Genomic DNA, 19,519 nt, shown 5'->3' with positions numbered 1-19,519 from the left:
GTATACATCTGCTTTAGAATACATCTAATTCGGAATACGTCTTGTTTGGACGAAACAAATTTTGCTTGGTATACGACTTAATTCAATTATACTTGTCGTCTATGAACAAGTAGCATCGATAGTGCTACTTGTTCATAGACGGCATGTATAATTGAATGACCAGGCTAGATGTTCGCGGTGCCACAGTTTATAACTTTGTTAAATTTCTTCTGACTTTAATTTGTAAGTAAAATTTTATTATTTTTATTAATCATGAATTGCAAAAGGGTAAGTGAAAAGCAACAGAAAACTAAAAAAATGACTAGAATCACAATGGAACTGAAAAAAGAGATTGTTGAGGAATATGAAGGTGGTATGTGTGGTCGAGATTTAACTGTTGCATACCGTATTCCGAGAACGACGATATCGACAATCGCGAAAAATAATGACATTATTAAATCTGCTAATGTTGCGAAAGGAGTTAAATCAATTTTTAAACAGAGATCGAAGACATTAGATCATGTTGAGAAATTACTTTTGCTTTGGATAACTGAAAAACAGTGTGCTGGCGACATCGTATCGGAGGCAATTATTTGCGAGAAAGCTAAAAAGATACATGCTGATCTCATGAAAAACCAAGCATGAACTAGCCAGGGAAGCGAGGTGTTTAAAGCCAGCCATTTTTTTTCATGAGAACGGATTAATCATTTTTACATTACTTCTTATGGGTTTGGGTTGGTTTTCTTATGGGTTGGGTTGGGTTACTTATGGGTTGGTTTGGTATATGTCCTATTCGGTATAAGTCCAAACATTAGGAACAGATTAAGGTCGTATACTGAGGTTCCACTGTACTAATTTATATGAAAAATTATCTTGGAAACACAGGCGTTCATGCCTAGAGCTTATTGCTTGTACCACTGAGTTTGGCAGAAAACATCAGATGCTTGATTGTGATAGGTGGTTTCAGATCAATTGCAACTGTGGTGGTGAAAGTGTCTTGCTCACTTGCATTGCTCTATTGCATAGTCTTTCTCTTTCACTCTATTTCAGTTTGCATTGAGCTGAAAAAACTTGTAAACTTTTGTGATAAATTATCTAAATACCATATATCTGCGCAGATAAGATGACCTTCAGATAAGACAAAGTATAAATTTTTGTCAAAGTTTTATAGTTTTAGCATATATCTGTCCTATAAGACGATCCCCAAACTATCAACAGCCTATGAATTTAGTTTTTATCAGTGATCATTGCCTGGATAATAATACTGTACAGCGTATACAGAATTATGTCCTATTCATAATTTTTCGAATGAACAAATTTTATTTTCTTGCATCTGGAAGCACTGCCTTACTTAACAATTGTTGCAAACATTCGCACTGATTCGGGCATTCGGGTAATGACCTTGACTATTCACAAAAACGTCGTATGGGCTATTTAAATACATTAGTGAGTGATTTGTTTTATTTTATAATGGTTTTAACTTATATAAATTTCAATCTAATTTTTTTTGTATCTGTCCTATAAGACGACCCCAGATTTTGGGGGTCTTTTTTTGATTCAACTATCATCTTATCTGCACAGATATATGATAAATATTACAAGTACAATATTAACTATCAATTTGCCAAACAAAAAATATTTTAGGAAGCATTTCTATCGCGCTGATGTGAACCAGCTGAATCTCTCTGCTGTTTATCTTCCAATAGACAGTGCACATACTATTAGAGGATGCAGTCTATAACTTTTTCATCTTGCATCTGCACTGTTTATTAAAAAATACTGTATTTCCAAAAGTAAAAGAATTTCTGCAAGAAAAATATATATAAATTGTAACAAATTCATACTTAGAAAAAATTTTTTCTAACAATACACAGAAAGATTTTAATATAAATTATTTTGCTCATTGACACATTGCTAATATGATCTTAATTAAATCAAAAGGTTTTGGCATTTTTTTTGCAAAAATCAGCATTGTCAAAAGATTTAACTTTTTTTTTAAGTTAAGATATTTATGATTTTTGTGAACAGACATCAATAAATTTGAATATATGGTTAAAGAACATTGTTAATGATAATGATAATTAGCCTAACATTGATTCCGTTGCAGCTCTTAACTTTATTTTGATGCTATTTAAAAACTAAAAAATTTTGAAAGTTAGTTTGTGTTGCAAGACAATCAAAAGAATAAATTCTTATATTATCTAACACTGTTCTAAAAATATCCATTTGTTAAGAATAGAATTGGATAGAAAACCAGTAAGTCGTATAGAATGGTGTTATAAACTTAAAAAGATTAAAAGATTTTACAATTAGGCAGGTACACATTTTACTGATAATTAAAATTTTTTAATAAATATTATCATTAAAAAAATACTTATTTAAAAGTTTTAAGTAAATCACTTTAAAATATTAGATACTGTATTTTGAAAGCTTTGGATATAATTAATTAGATATTATAAAATTTTTTAGCCTGAGATAGAAAAGTTATAAATTTCTTTGATTTAATTATATATATTTTTTTTAATATGTGGAAGAAATGGAAGTTAGAATCAAGAAATTGCATTTATCTATACATAAAATAATTACTGTTGGTATTTGTCTTTGGCATTTTATTTGAAGATTTGGATTTTGTTTTGCGATTTTGGCAGGCTTTATTTCCTGAAACTTGCAGCTGAAGTATACATTTACACAGGTGTATTCAGCTTTTGTTGACACTTTCATAGGAAAATATTGTATAAAAAGTTATTTTATTTTCTTATACAAGTAAGAGAGATACAAGAAAGTCAAGAGACTTGTGGAAGAATTTTCTTGGTGTCTTTCTTCTATCCTATTGGAAAAACTTGTGTGTTATTCAAATTGCTTTTTTTCCTCGTTTATTTTTGTTGAATTTTTCTAAAATTAAACTGGGTGACTGAAAATATTTTCTAAAGGTTGACTCTTGTCTTCAAAATGAGTTTATATAAGCTTTTTTTAAAAGTTCTGAAATATTTTTCTACATGCATTTTTAACAATTTTCACTTTAATTAAATATAGTGTTAGCTAACATTTAGTGTTAGTGTGTGTGTGTGTGTGTGTGTAGTATGTATACCAGTTTTATTTATTGTCACAGCAACTACTATTTTAAACTGCATCTTTTTCTTTGCAGTTACTGTTTGGGGGCAGTTATTATTTGAATTAAACCCGTATGTATAAATGTGTTGTGTAGTCAAAAATAAACTAAACTTTTATTATACTAACAGTACAAATATTTACAGAGGTAATTTTTTACAGCCATGCAACTTTTGAATATATTAAATTGTGATTCTGAAGAACAAGCAATTACTTATTGTGACATTGTCACAATGCTGGGCTGCAATTTTTAATTAATTTAATTTAAAATATATGCTCTCCACCTTGAATTAGTAGTGGCTTGTCCCTGTGCATCATACTTTTTTTTAACAACAGTCATGCCAGTCATCTAACACCTTTCAGGGGAAAATTTTTGAATTGAAATTACATGACTTCTGGTTTGCATCAGAAGTTCTTATGTAGTTAATCAGGGTTTCCTGCCTTGAGGCTTCCATATCTGGTCTCATCTTTCATCTATCTAATTCACTTCTCAAGGTTAAGAAAAGACATATAGACAATAGTGGGAATTTATAGGTCTACAGTTCTTTCAAACTATAGCTCAATTATTCAGATTGGATGATTGCACTATGCTATCTAGTTATTATAGATAAAGTTAAATTGTAAATTATCTAGATAATTCTACATAAGAAATTTTTAGAGTGTATTAAAGTATGTGCCAGATAGTCTCATCATTTAAATTCATCAATAAATGTCAAGGGTGTAATACCATGTGCAACTATTCATGCAACAGATTTTGAATAAAATGTAATTAAGAAATTAGTGTTTGATGGCATATGAATTGTTTTGTCATCTGATTTAATGAGTAATTCATTTGCAGTGCCTATTAGTAGCTATTTAGACTCATATATGAGGTAAAGTGATTTATGCAATTTATATCTAAATTAATATTTGGCAAACTCAACACAAATTTAGAAAATAAATGTGTATTTTTAATAAAGCATGCAATTAAGATATTATAATATACATTTTTATTATGAATTTTCAACAAAGTTATGTCCGATAACTGAATAATGGACAAATGCAGTCACCTGCACTCCACGGACTCAGGATCAAATCTAGGTGTTGAATTCTGTGAATTTTTATGGGTGGTCTATCTCAGATTTGTTGGCTCCCATCCCTCACTGCTAAGCTGCCCAAGTCTGTGATGGGTCTGGAAAAAAGGCACTCTTAGTGCCCATGGGGGGAAATGGTTAAAAAAGAGATAAATAATTGAATAATTGATTTTGATAATAGTAATGAAACTATAGTTATGCTCTGGAATGGTTTGTTTTTTGTTTGGCAAACTGGTAGTCCCAAGTTCTCCAATTGAGTATTGTACTGACAGTGGGATTAGTGCAGACATCAATAGACATAATACATCAAGTAAAAGGTACTCTCCACTCAAGCCATCCGTCATTATGGTCTTCGAATTTATCTTTTATTGTTAATACAAATTATGTTTTTTAAATTACAGTCGATCCCCCTATAACACTGTTGATAATTCCATTTTATATGAATTCCATGTTGTACGAGTCACTTAGATTTTCAAATACGTGTGCCAGGCTGTGAACAGCTGACATATTTGTAAAATCTAAGTGACTCATACAACATGGAATTCATATAAAATGGAATTATCAACGGTGTTATAGGGGGGTCGACTGTATACTAATGCCAGGGGGACATTTTAGCAGCATTATATGTTTAGGTGAGGATGATTTATTTATTTATTATTTATTTGAAAAATTAAATGAAATCTGGATGAAAATTAATTTAAAATTAGAAGAATAAATTTCTCCAAAAAAATTTTACAGTATTCTAGTGGTATAAAAAGAATAAATGTGGCCTTAAGACATATTTGATTGTATAGTCTTCTAATTGTAGATATTTCAAATTATTAACTTTATTTTAACATTTCTGTTGAAATGATTGTGTTTATGCCATTTTTAATTAATATGCTTTATAAATTTAAACCAAAATAATTTTTATCATAGTGGATATCGAATCGGAGCGTAAACACATACTAGATTCTCCAGAATGGAGAGAAGACAGATGGCATTCGAAACCAAACAGGAAAAACAATAATGAAATGGAAGAAGTAATAATTAAACCAAGAAAGTAAGTTCATTTGTTACAACTTGTAAGTTACAATTTAAAATTGTTAATAAAACTTTATAAATTGCATTTAAATATTTATTTCTGTTCACTTATACCACACATTAAATTAAACATTTATTATGTTAATTTTGTTGTTAATTTAATCATGAATCTTGATACTTACATTTTCATTAAATTTTTTCATTTTATCTTTCTGAATTAGTAATAAATAATTACTTGCTTCTTAGTCAAAATCGTCAACACAGTCAGCCAGTTATACATGGTAAGTTAAAAGTGTTCATATATACTTCTATGCATTCAAAGCTTGAACTACTTAGAATAAGTAAGACAAAACCTTTCACACTTTATTTCTAGCAGTTTAATCATTAAGTACAAATGTTTTTGGTCATTTTGAATGGCCTTCTTCAGGTACAATAAGGTCGGTTGGAACATCGGTTAGCAGATATTCAGACGCCGTCACTGTTTACAAAGGTTTTTTTCTTACTAGTGACGTCATTGTTGATAATAAAGTTTAGACGATATCGACGTCATTAATTTTGATATTATTATCTAAGGTGTGCGAACGACTATTGATGAGATAATTGCTAAAACTGGAAGATAAAACGTTTGTTTTTCCCAATTTTATCTTCCAATTTTAGCAATTCTGAATATCTGCTAACCGACATTCCAACCGACCTTATTGTACCCAAAGAAGGCCATTCAAAATGGCTGAAAATATTTGTACTTAATGGTTAAACTGCTAGAAACAAAGTGTGAAAGGTTTTGTCTTTCTTACTTGTTCATATATACATACAAAAGGTTCACTTTATTAAGCAGTTGTATATGAACACCATTTAAGTAAATACACATGTGAATGCATTTATTTCCCACTTGTGGCAAGTGGGTATTAACACATCTGGAGTTATACTAGTAAGTACATCAGACATTTGCTCTTCAGTGGTCCAAGTCTTTGTTTCTACAAATAAAAAATTTTTAGTAATTTTATGACAATTTATTATTATCTCATATTTATAATGTGAAATGCATAAATGTTGTTGTAATATTGTAATATTTTGAAAATTTATTTGCAAAATTTTTAAAATTAGCAACAATTCAACAATCAGTTTTATATACATCTTCATAATAAAAAGATATATAATTCAAAAATTAAAAACAATTGTGAAAAATGTAAAGAGAAATAGACAGAAATTACAAAAAGCAAAAATTAATTGGTTGCAGTGCAAAAACAGTGCAAAAAGTACTGTGGCTGGCAACCAATTTTTCTGTTTTCTGGCAATTTTCTCCAACTTTCCTGGCAATTTACAGTGGTGTTGACCACCATAGGTGAAAGATGGGAATGATATTTCAATGTATATTATCTTTGATAGATTTTGGCTTAGATCCTTGCTATGGTAGACAAATAGGTTACCATATGGCTATCTGGCTGGCTTTAAATTTGAATACAGGTAGCCCTTGGTTTATGCCAATTCACAATAACGCCGCTGCACAATTCGCGATTTTGCTGTGTAATTCCCCGATTTTCCCTATGCCAGACTGATTTTTGTTTCGTTGTTGACGTATTTACAGAGCCGCAACATTGTACATTCGTTAAAACAAAGATTTTTATTGAATACATTTATTTTTTTTCTGTTTAATATTATTGGATATGTATACATTTGCATTAAATTAATATTAAAAGACTAAACGTTTAGGTACCCACAAGTCAAGTTATCAAACTTAATAGTCCAATAAATGGCGTCCGAATCCATAGCGCCAATGAATGTATCCAGTATCAATTCATTCAGGAAAACACCTTACGATGCAGTAGCACTTCCGGCGATCACAAACTATCGTTAGTGAGACAAATCTACTTCTCGTTGGCCAGACGATATCTATCTCTCCTTAATTTTCCTGCTCAAACTGACCTTACATATGCGCTACGGCAACCGGTGGTCGACCAATCAGTGTCTCTGCTCGTCCGTAGCTCTATGTCGGGTTAACTTATCCTTTAGACTATGAAAGTTTGACGGTTGAACTTTGTGAGTTAGACAATGATTGGAAGCGAAGTGCGAATGTAAAAAGGAGCATCGTCGCATCCGTTTGACCATATTCTGAAATTCTCAATGAAAGAAAACAAAAATGTAAACAATTAAAGATGGATACTTTTTTCGAAAAATGTAAGAGATCGGAAACTAAAATTTTTAATAAAAACATTTAACTTTATTTTATGATAAAATACATTTTAAAAATTAAATTTATTTCTACTTTGTATTATATTGTATTAATAAACAAAATTATTTGCGTATTTTTCACTTATGTGGAACCTAACCCTATACCTCAGTGTAAATATGGGTTCGTTTTACGCCGATTCAATTTGCGCCGGCTTTTGTAGGAACGGAACTGTGGCGTAAACCGAGGGCTACCTGTATCATGCTAAATACGTGAAAAATAAGTTAAATGTTTTTCTCTGAAGTATCTGCTAATTGACCTGTTTTTCTTATGTTACAGTTTGTTTAATTTGAACTTTGTTTATTTTTACATAATACCACCTTTCCATCCAAGAGACTAAATATTATGAAAACTTTTCTTTCTTAAGGGGTCCATTATTGCCAACACCTCCACGATTAAGTAAAGAAGAAAGGAGACATTTATTTGCTTTAGAAGTTCAGCAGAGAGATGAAGAAGCGTTAAGGCGTCAACAAGAACAGTCTTCTGTTGTTGAATACCAACAAGATACTCAGTATATTTATGATACATCATCATATCCTCAGTATTTTCAGATAAATCCTCCTTATGTTCAACCGATTCCTAATGTCCCAGGTATATTTTTTTTGTAAAATTTTTAAATAAATTATAATTAAAGTAAAAAAACTAAAGAAAAAATATTGTTCATAAACATAACTAAAATGATAATCAGTAATTATTAATTAAACTACTAACTTTTCTAATTATGTTTTTGTAGAATTGGTTTCTTGTATTTACTGTTTTGTTAGATTCTGTTCTGTTTAATTTCAGTCTTGGAGATATATAAGCAAAATGTTACCATTCTGTCTTCTATAGAAAGATCTTGCAGTTTATCCTAGGTTATTCTAGCAGTCTGATTCCATTTGTCCATTTATCACGTTGTCAACTTATGTTTCCTTAAACCTAGTTGAACATTATCAGTTCAATTATTTATATATATTACATGATCATGCAAATAGTCAATGAGATTTATAGATTATTGCTTCAAATCAGTAATTTACATTTATATTAAGTGATTTACCACTACTTTCTTACTATAAAGTAATTTCTTTTGTTTTCAATTGTTGTTAGATTCAGTTTAGTCCATTTCTTGGAGAAGGTATGAATGTTACAGCTAGAAAGATGTCTTTATCATTGTCTTTGATAATCCTAATTTTTGCTGTCAGTGAAATATCTTTTTATCTTTTGTAGTAGTTTCTGTCTGTAAATACATTTCTTCCTAGAATTATATCTTTATTATTTCTTCTCTGTACTATCTAGCGTGGTTTGTTAGGAACTATGAGAAATGAAAATAAAATTGTCTAAGATTCAATTGTTTCTCCAGCAATAGCATTACCAGAATGGAATTTTACTTAGCTTTCTTATAATACTTAGAATTATATCAAATTTTACATTAAATAAAAAAATAACCATAAAGAAGTTTACATTTAAATACAGTGGTACCTCAGGATACGAACGCCCCAGCATACGAAATTTTCAAGATACGACATGAAATTCGAACATATTTTTGCTTCACAATACGAACAAAATCTCACCATACGACGTTACATTAGTTCGCAGCGCCATTTTTTATTCACTCCTGTTCATTGGTCTCAGTCCGCGTGTTTGCTTCGTCGTGGAAAGATCTCGCTTGATAAAGGAAATCTTGAGGTATTTTCAGAAAGTGACTGATTTTATTGAAAAGAAACATCCCGAAAAGGTTCACACTGGCTGTATTGCTGCTCAGAGTAATAACATTTGCCTAAGTCATTTTAGAAACATTTAAAAAAGTAGGCAAAGCCAAACCTCTTTGGATAGATATTTTACCAAGCGACCTCTATGCAGTGAAAGTGCTGGTGGAAGTGAAGGAAAGAAAGCAAAAAGCAGTGAATAAAAAATAAAAAAATATATAAACACTAATTTTTTAACTTTTTTGTTTAAGTTATTGTTACATTATCTTATGTAAGTTAAGTTTAGTATCATTTCCCTTCTCCCTCTCCTCTGCCACAGGTTTACACCTCCACCATCGTCTATCTTCAAAGGTAAAGTGCAAATAAAACTACATATTTTTTTAATCAATTATTATTCTATTATGGCTATTTATGCATTTACAACTACAAAACGCATTTTTCAGTGATTTCCTTACTATAGTTATTTTTTAATGTACTACTTAGCTTTAATTTGAGTGTGTTTTTCGTGTTGGAACGAATTGTTTGGTTTTACATGTAATCATATGAAGAAAAATGATTCACCTTACGACATTTTCATGATACGATCTCAGTTTCGGAACGGATTAATTTCGTATCCTGAGGTACCACTGTATTTGTATAATGTAAAGTGAGATTACAATACTACCTTTATGAATTTTAACTTGTTTTTATCAATAAAAATTTTTAAATAAATACATTTATTAAGTATCAATTAAGAAAAACACAACAAATGTCATGAAATAGGAAATGTTTGACAGCTGTATGTCCATGTTATTCTGATGCAGCATTAATATGAATAATTATTCATTTTAACACTGAATCATAATTATCATGAATGCATTATAAATGATAAAAAGGAGTTTGATTTAAACACTCATAACCAAAAAAGCTCATTTGAACTGATGTGAACATTGATTAGTGTAGCCAAAATGTTTACTGTTGATGCATAATACATTAAGTACTTTATTTGTGATAGCTGCTGATTATTATTTTGGGATGAAAGTTTGATTCCATCAAATCTAAGATGTATCTGCATTTCATACAACCAAAAATGGATTAAAAAGCTGCATCTTAGAGACAAGAAAGTGCAGTATAATGTGCATTTAAAATTAAGATATTTCGTTTAAATATGCAACTGTTTTTTACAATTTTAATTTTCAGATAAATTCTGTGTTGCATTTCATAAAACTCCAAATAATAGTTTGAAATTCAAATAAACAAGATCTGAATATAAACTTATATATATATATATATTTGTGTGGGAGGCTATTAATGAATTATATAAAATTTTGATTAACAACTGTTGTTCCTATACAAACTATCTTTTATTTTAAAGATCCTCAGCTTCAGGTTTCGACAACAACTACATCACCTCCGCAAGCTTTAATCATACCAGAGACAACAACAGAACCTCCAATTGCTCCAATGCCTAGAACTCCTCTTCTTCCGACTCCTACTTTTATTGATTCTCAGCGTCATTGTCCTCAGCCACCTCTTCCAGCTACACCAGTATCTGTTCCCACGTCCTTTCCTGAACAGCCGGGCCCAGTTGTATATCCACCCAGTGGAATGGTATATCCTCCTCCTCCAGCAGCACAGGTAATAATAAAATTAAACAAATTAAAACAGAAATACATTATAGTAATACATAAAATTTGTTATCATAGCATGTTGTTTGTTGTTATTTTTTTCTATGTCAAAATAAAATTTAATGTAAATTGATTATTTTTCAGTTACCGTATGTCACTACTCCAACTGCTCCTTTACCTGCACCAGCACCCGCTCCTACACCTGCTCCAACTCCCATACCAGCTCCTGCTCCCGCTCCAGCCCCAGCACCCATTACCGTTCAGCCTGCTCCAACAATACCACCTCCATCTTACTTACCAAATCAGTCTCGCTTTATTGCGCAAGGACAGCAACTGTATTACGTTCAGCCTCCCCCTACAGTTCCAATTCCTGAACCACAACCGGTGTGTGAAAATATTTTAATTTTAAAATATTTATTATAATTTTCAGTTCAACTAAGTTGATATCATGTTGAATGTATTGCAGATTGCAGTGCCACAGCCAACAAATCATCCTTCAGTGCCTATTATACATATAGCGCCGGGTTCATCAATAATTGAAGAAAATCCTTATGTTCCTCCATCTCCACCAAAACCAAAACCCATAAAACTTCCACCTAATTGGAAAACTGCAAAAGATGCGGAAGGGAATATATATTATTATCATGCAATAACTAGGTATGTGTGAATATTTTTAGTCTAATTAGAAAATTTATATTATTTATATATTTATATGTTGCTTCCATTTCAATAAACTATTGCTGAAAAAAATCACAAAATTTATTATGAAATAGGTTGATGAAATGTAGAATATTTCTATATTATGTTTATTACAAGGTCTCCGAAAATAAATTTTACAATTTTAAATTGCTGTAATTATGTTAATTATTGTCTTAAGAAGTATGCGACAAACACCAATCAATAGAGTAATTGCATGAGTTTTGTTTTCCATCTGCATTCATATATGTTTTTGTCTACTGCCTCTATGAAGCATCATAAACAAAAATGGCAACCCTGAAACAGAGAAGGAATTTTATATTCTGCAGTTTACAAAGTCAGAATTGTGACTATTATGAGAGGAGTAACAATAGATATGCCATAGTGAGCATAGGAAAAGTTTGAGTATCAGTTGGATGTGTGCTGCACAACATCAGATACACACATTGAGAAAGTGTAATGGGCAAATGTGAAATTTGGATGGTTTTCTTTTAATGTACAATCTGACATTCTCAGATAATAATTAACTTAATTACAATAATTTAAAATGGTAACATTCTTTTTGGAAGATTTAGAAGGACATTGGGCTAAATTTACAAATATTAAATAGTTTAATTAATTATCCCTGTGATTTTTACAGAATTTATCATCATCTTAGAGTTGAATATATAAAAAGTATTAACAGTCCACAAAGATTTAAGTATGATGGCTGATATTACTCATAAACAGTTCTATGTTGTTAGTAATTTTATAGATCATTTAATCTGACTAGTTTTTAAAATGTAGAAGAAACATAGCATCATTATAATTGAATTATAATGATTTTATTCTATAAGGACCTTGAATAAGTTCTCGCTGTTTTTTTGTGAAAATTAACACTTTATTTAAAAAAAGTCGTAATAAACACGTCACTGAAAGTATTGTCCATCGCTAGCCACTACTTTCTCCCATCGTTCTGGCAGCATTTGAATTCCATGTCGGAAAAACGACACGTCTTTTGAGGCTATCCAAGAATCAACCCATTTTTTGGCATCTTCATAAGAATGGAAGTGCTGCTCAGCCAGGCCATGTGCCATCGATCGGAACAAGTGATAATCCGAAGGGGCGATGTCTGGTGAATACGGCGGGTGGGGTAGGACTTCCCATTTAAGCGTTTCCAAGTACGTTTTCACCGGTTGTGCAACATGTGGCCGAGCATTGTCATGTTGCAAAATCACTTTGTCGTGTCTCTGCTCATATAGCGGCCGTTTTTCCTTCAATGCTTGGCTCAAACGCATCAATTGTAGTCGATAGCGATCTCCCGTGATAGTTTCGTTTGGTTTGAGCAGCTCGTAATAAACTACACCTAGCTGATCCCACCAAATGCAGAGCAGAAGCTTCGAACCATGGATATTCGGCCTTGCTGACGATGTTGATGCATGACCGGGCTTACCCCACGATTTTCTACGCTTAGGGTTATCGTAGTGTATCCACTTTTCATCACCAGTCATGATACGATGCAGAAAACCTTTCCTTTTCTGCCGTTGAAGCAGCTGTTCACATGTGAAAAGACGCCGTTCGACATCTCTCGGCTTCAACTCGTACGGCACCCAATGTCCTTGCTTTTGAATCATTCCTAATCCTTTTAAACGTTTCGAAACTGTTGTGTGATCAACTCCTAATGATTCTGCAAGTTCAGCTAGCGTCTGACATGAGTCTTCACGAAGTAATGCCTCTAATTCCTTGTCTTGGTGCACCAGATCGTTCTTTATCTTCAACATCAAAATCATTATTTTTGAAGCGTCTAAACCAATCTCTGCATGTTGTTTCCGACAGAGCATGGTCGCCGTAAGTCTCAACAAGAATTCTGTGTGCTTCAGCTGCAGATTTTTTTTGAATAAAATAGTGCAATAAAATTCCCCGCAAACACTCTTTTTTTAGCACGAAACTAGACATGTTTAACACAATGAAAAAATAAGTTGTTTACACTTCGGTGAAATGATGTATACTGAATTTCAAGGTCGCTTATTGTACTTCCTTACAGATGTATCACCATCTAAAAATAAACACACGTGGTTCTGGTAACGCCATCTGTTGGAAAACAGCGAGAACTTATTCAAGGTCCTTATATATTTCTGACATTTGTTCTACAGAGACACTAAGTAAGCCACAAATAAATAGATCTAAATCATTATATTACTAAACAAAAAATCAAGCCAGATTTTTTATTGAGCTATATTTTAACTAATTAAATATACAAATGCTATGCAATTTAGCTTAAAAGTAGGCAATTAAGTTGCTATCCAATTATTAAATTTATCACCTATTCCTAGGCTAAATTACATAAAATTTGTATATGTAGTTTGATAAATCCCAGTTCAATTCATTAATTAATTATGTGATTTGGGCTTCTTTTCTGATATGACTACATCATTATCCTATGAAATTGGGAAAAGTAATTTATTGAGTTAATATTATTTTAAAAATTTACATTTTGAATTTTTGAATTTATATATATTTAAATTGAACAAAATATTCTTTTTGTAGACAAACTCAATGGGATCCTCCAACAGCCGATCAAGCAGATGAGGACATGGACTTGGGCACACCAACATACGACGAGCCTAAAGTTAGTATCGATTTTTAGAACTGAATTAAAACTTCAGAATTAATTCTTTGGGTATAAACTGAAAAATATAGAGCTTGTAATGTATTTAAATAAAATGTGTATAAATACTATTGATCCTTGATATAAAAAGCTAATAGGAAAAAGTAATGACCTGGCAAAGTTCATTGTATTTAAAAAGTTTATGGTCAACTTCAAAATAAGCTTTAGCTCTTTTATCAAATCTTGTATGATTAGACTATATTATTATAAATATGAATGAAACAAACATCATACATCCAGATGAGACATAAATAATAACTGCTGACATACTGGATACTCCACACTTTAACAGTTGCGGTCTATGTTCGGATACTGTATTTCCACTCCAACAAATGCTTTGAATAAGTAGATTTCATCTAATCAAGAGTGAACAGTTATATGTATATAGTAAATATTTTAAATGCAATTTATTTAAATATATCTTGACAAATATTTTGGATAAGAATGAATATAGCTAGTTTTTAAATCTTACTTAGATGAAATTATCTAATTTAATAAAGTTTTGGAAGAACATATAATGCTGCAGAAAAATTGCAAGTAAATGTTTGTGAATTATTTTATTGTATAATCTTAAAAAATGTTAGTATAATAATTGTTTGTAGATATAATTACAAGTGAAGTACGTAAACCATATCCTCAAATTATCTAATTTTTATGAAGTCGTTTGAAGAATAAATAAACCTACTGTTTTTACTCAAATATAAGATGCACTTTTTTCAGGTTTTAGTATCTTCGAAAATAGGTTGTGTCTTAGATTTGATGGCATCTTAGATTGTAATAAATCATAACCTCTGGTGTCATATTTCTGTTGCTAGAAGTCAGTAATTGTATCATTTTAATGATTATTGATTTTATTAGACCAATATTTATATTAGTCTGATATTAGTATTTAAGGAGTCAACTTAACTAAATCTTGAGTTGTACTATTACAATAACTTCATAAATATTTGGATGAAAATCCCAGAAAAATTAATGCACTGCTCTTTCGAGAAATGTTGCATTTCCAATGCTTTAGACAGTACATAAAATGATTGTGTGTGGAATGATGTTTGAAGTTGAAACCAATGTTGATTCAGAAGAACCTAACCTGCAAAATGAAAAGGTTTCCAACTTCGACACCACGTAAGATAGCAATGTATAACTTACTTCATTGTGCAATAAATACTAAACAAATTTATGTCTACAAAATCAGTTTTGTTGTCATAAATTTATCTTAAGTTATCCACTTTTCAAAAAAAAAAAAAAAATCAATGAACAAGCATGTAGAAGTTAAGGTGCATCTTAAATCTGAGTAAATACAGCAAATAATAGTTTTTAAAATTTCAAATAATTAAACTGGCACCTTTATTTTTCTTACAGTAATGTTTAGAAAACTTTTTATTAACATTTTGTAAAATTTATCTAATTCTCTTATACGTTGCTGTACTTAATTAATTGTACCTCTTAATTGTAATTGAACCTCTTAAATCAATTTATTGATAAAATTTTGTTAGGTTTTGTCAAAGGAGTTAAAAAATACTATTATAATTAAGTCATTTTGAAAAATATTCTTATTTTCAAAACAATTTGGTTTTTAAGGTAATTTCTGAATGGTTTCCACTTTCCAAATTCTGTTTTTAAATGATCTGTTTGAAGTATTAATATAAAAGTTTGGAATTTAAACCTGTCATTTTGGAAAATTAATTTGATAATCCAAACCATTTAAAAAGTTTCTTTAAAAATCAGATGAGAATTCTACAGTGTGTTGTGGTTACAAACTTTTCAGAGGTTATATAGATATTTACAATTGTTTCCTTCAATGTTTAAAACTGATATCAGAATCTTGAACTGTGGTTGTTAAAGGATAGTCTGGTGGTATGTGGACTATATTTTGAGCCACTCTAATCATATCTACCAGGTTGTCCACAGGCCTACCTATTCAGTTTTCCAAAATGCAACTCCATGCTGTTTAGCCAGAGAAAAGAACATTTCATGCATTACATATTTCTTATTTCTTCTTAGTTGTTTATTAGGTAAACAACTAGACAATATTTTGGTATGCAATCTAGCATTATTTAAAGTGATATTTACAACATATGAAGTGATGAGGGCACATATCTGTAGTTCATTTAATGCAATTTAAGTAATCCACAGAATGATAGCTTTGAGACCCATTTGTCTAGAGGATGTATGATATTGCTGTAAAAAAGCACGTGATTTATAATATACACCATTGTATACTTTCCATTACAGCCACAAGTATATGTATTGAAAATAACTAGTTAAAATAATATTGTGTGACATTTAAGATGAAGCCCAATAAAATTTTATTGGTAAATTTGATTTATTTTTTATTTTTAAAATGCTATTTTGATTAGAATTTTCAATCTTTCATTTTATTGGGTGTATCTTTGATCTTTATTACTTCATATTAAATGATCTTTATAAAAAGCTTTTGCCTGAAAAATATTCTACAAATAAAAAGTAAAATATTATAAGCAAAATGTAAATTAATGATGGAAATTTCTTATTTTTAAAATTTTGTATTGCTTGAGAAATCTGATGATTTCTTTTTATCAGCAGTCTAAGAAGAAAGGAACCACAACAGCTGCGGCCGACACGTCAAGTGAAGTGGCGAAGAAGATCAGAGAACTTTTTAGAACTAAAATGTCAACTTTCATCGTTCAATGTTTGAATCCTTATAGGAAACCAGACTGTAAAGTTGGAAGAATTGCTAGTACAGAAGATTTTAAGCATTTGGCCAGAAAGGTACAGAAAGTAAACTTTAGCCTTTTCTCATTATAAATCAAAATATGTTGAAGTCCGAATTAGTTGCCAGACAAGCTTGAACTACCAAATTATGTTGAGGCTAATTTATCAAAATTTGGTCCAAAAATAATCTGTTATACTGCCATTTGTTTACAAGATTGCAACATAATAATTACCCCTAAACCAAATTTTCGTAATTAATTAAATTACCCTAATGTAGCTCAAAAAATAATCTGGAAACATATTAAATTTGTTTGTTCAGCTATTTTCATTAAATTCAAATATTCAGTTAGATAAATACTTATCAAAGTGTGACAAATAAGAATAATCAAATATTCAGATTTAGTAAACTGTAACAATATTTACTGTTTGCTGTTGACCTCTCTCTTCTTATTTGCAATATATTAAATATTACATGTTTAGTTAATATGAAATGATAAATCCTGTGTAAATTCTAATCCAACTTTAGCTAATTTAATGTATGTCTAAATATATTATAGTTTGTATGATCATTTATTTGTACATAAAATTTTTTTAATTGATTTGTTAGTTACCTCTAATGAAAAGAAGGTTTACAGAACATTTATAGGCAAAACTGGCCCTATGCAATGTTTAAAATGTTGCATAGGACCAGTTGCATGTGTTTTAATCTCAGGGTTAAATGCACTTTAATCTTTAGAATTGCCTATGAAGTTGTTAACCAGCTGAGTTTGGGCGGTTAAAATTTATTTTGTAGATTAGCGATGAAATGACATAGCTGACCAGCTGTGATTCCAACATGTGTAACCTTTATGTAGGTTATTTCAATGAAGTTTATCACAATATTGGCAGAATGTTTTTAAAAAAGATTGAATCCTGTAATATTGTACAGTGATTGTAGATTTTGAGACTTGATTTTGAATTAATAAGTTATATTTTTACATTTTCAGTTGAACCTAACATAATTAATCATTTCTTGTTATAAAGTACACATATATGTGTTAAAGTATTGTAGGTGCTATCTACTAAATCTATTAATATATATTTTTATCTACACTCCAATCTATTCTTACTTTGTTCTTCCATTTATTTATCATTACTCTTGGTATAATGACTGAACAGTAAGAATTTTTCAAGTAACTGGCTTCTAAATATCTGTTGAGTCAAAGTAACTCTTGCAACAAGCATAGCTCATTCTATAGATTAGTGACAGGTTAGATAATTATTCTGTAGTTTAAACTGTAACTTGTGCAACTGGCCCTTAGGTCCTTACTTTATATTGTATGATTTTTATGATGATCTGTCCCTGATGGTGTGACATGTTTAATGTGATGTTTGTAGTTTTTAGAATTGTTTTGTACACTATGACTTTGATTCATGGAGGATACTACTTATCTAGATGGTGAGACATTCTCATTTTGGCTGATAGATACTTAGGCAAATAAAATCTTGCAGTATCAATCATAAGTTAGTAATAAGATTTTCATTATTTGTGATGCATCTTTAGTTTTTGATGCAAACAGAATTTATAAGTAAAATCATTTAAGCATAAATTATATTAATTCTTCTTTTTCTGTTTCAGTTGACTCATTTTGTGATGGCCAAAGAGTTGAAGCACTGCAAGAATGTTGAAGATCTAGAATGTAATGAAAACGTCAAACACAAAGCAAAAGATTTTATTCACAAGTACATGGCTAAGTTTGGTTCTGTTTATAGAAAAGATGATTAAGGGAACGTACAGGTTGTAAATTATTATTTTTCCCCGTGCAAAACAACAATTATTGCCAGCGGAGCTAACCGAATCCCTGCCAAGCATAGTTTTGATCGAAAACAAATTCGATGGTGGTAAATGATTCTGCTCATAAGATGAACTGAAAAATAAAATAATTAAAAGGAAAATGGAAGCATCTCTTGACTTGGCTGCTTCTAAATAACTTGTAGCCCATACTCTATCATTTCATTATTTAGTATGTCGTGTTCTACAGTGAGAAGAATTTACAGACGGAAGTGTTTCATTGGTAGAGAGCGATGACGAAGTTAAAAGCATGATCATTCATTTCAAGTGCTATTGTTAATATGCTTCATTTGTGTGAACATGGTTGTAAATAAACATGAATTTCACACTTTTTAATCCGTACGTTAATTTGTTTTCTTTCCCTCTGGATATTCTACATGCGCTAAGTAAGAATTACCGATAAGATTTTTCTATGGAATGGCAACGAAATTGTCTTCATAAATTTTCTTATTCGAAACAGATCAGATGACTTATTTTCTAGTAAATTTTTTATGTGATTCAATTTTAAATACTGTGTACATTTCTGTGAAGAAAGAAAATAGAGAAAACTGTTCAGAAAATCTGAACGAATAAATTTAGAAGTTTTTTTCTAAATTGAAGATATTTTGTTTATATTTTTCTCTCTCCCACCCTATACAAAAGTATACCAGACTATATATTTTTCATTAGCTCTGGATTAAAATAATACACTTGACACAACTTGTACATCCATATTTACAAGCACATTTTACATGAAAACACTAATTAATCCTGTCAAATTAATTGGAATAATTTTAAATTGTTTGTTCATTTAACACACTTACGTGAAAAAGAGGAAATCATTATCCTTGCCAAATCTTTTGTTAATTTTTTGACCTTACATAAACATGGCCTAATTTCTTGCATCTAAAATTTGTCCGGATCACGTCAAGTAATATAATTTCTTCCAAATGAACTTGTATACATTTGTGAA

General features: G+C 30.4%; 1 protein-coding gene across 7 annotated transcripts in view; it reads left to right on the top strand.

Moving 5' to 3' along the window:
• LOC111621622 (histone-lysine N-methyltransferase SETD2-like) overlaps positions 1-19,161 on the top strand; it is a 116,229-nt gene extending 97,068 nt beyond the window's left edge. For 6 of the 7 annotated variants that reach the window (XM_023363815.1, XM_023363817.1, XM_023363818.1 and 3 more), the window contains 8 exons: positions 5,079-5,202; positions 7,778-8,001; positions 10,450-10,712; positions 10,847-11,086; positions 11,169-11,359; positions 13,925-14,006; positions 16,605-16,793; positions 18,355-19,161. In XM_023363815.1, the coding sequence (XP_023219583.1) occupies positions 5,079-5,202; positions 7,778-8,001; positions 10,450-10,712; positions 10,847-11,086; positions 11,169-11,359; positions 13,925-14,006; positions 16,605-16,793; positions 18,355-18,501 (1,460 nt within the window). In that variant the 3' untranslated portion in view covers positions 18,502-19,161. The remainder of the gene's footprint in view (positions 1-5,078; positions 5,203-7,777; positions 8,002-10,449; positions 10,713-10,846; positions 11,087-11,168; positions 11,360-13,924; positions 14,007-16,604; positions 16,794-18,354) is intronic. The other variant, XM_023363816.1, reaches the window with a different exon arrangement.
• Positions 19,162-19,519: the final 358 nt, after the last annotated feature.

Source organism: Centruroides sculpturatus, unplaced genomic scaffold, assembly GCF_000671375.1.
Source record: "Centruroides sculpturatus isolate CEXI.00-Female unplaced genomic scaffold, Cexi_2.0 scaffold232, whole genome shotgun sequence".
Classification (NCBI taxonomy): Eukaryota; Metazoa; Arthropoda; class Arachnida; order Scorpiones; family Buthidae; genus Centruroides; species Centruroides sculpturatus.
Note: the sequence above shows the minus strand (reverse complement) of the source record. Positions and strands in the feature narration are given on the sequence as shown.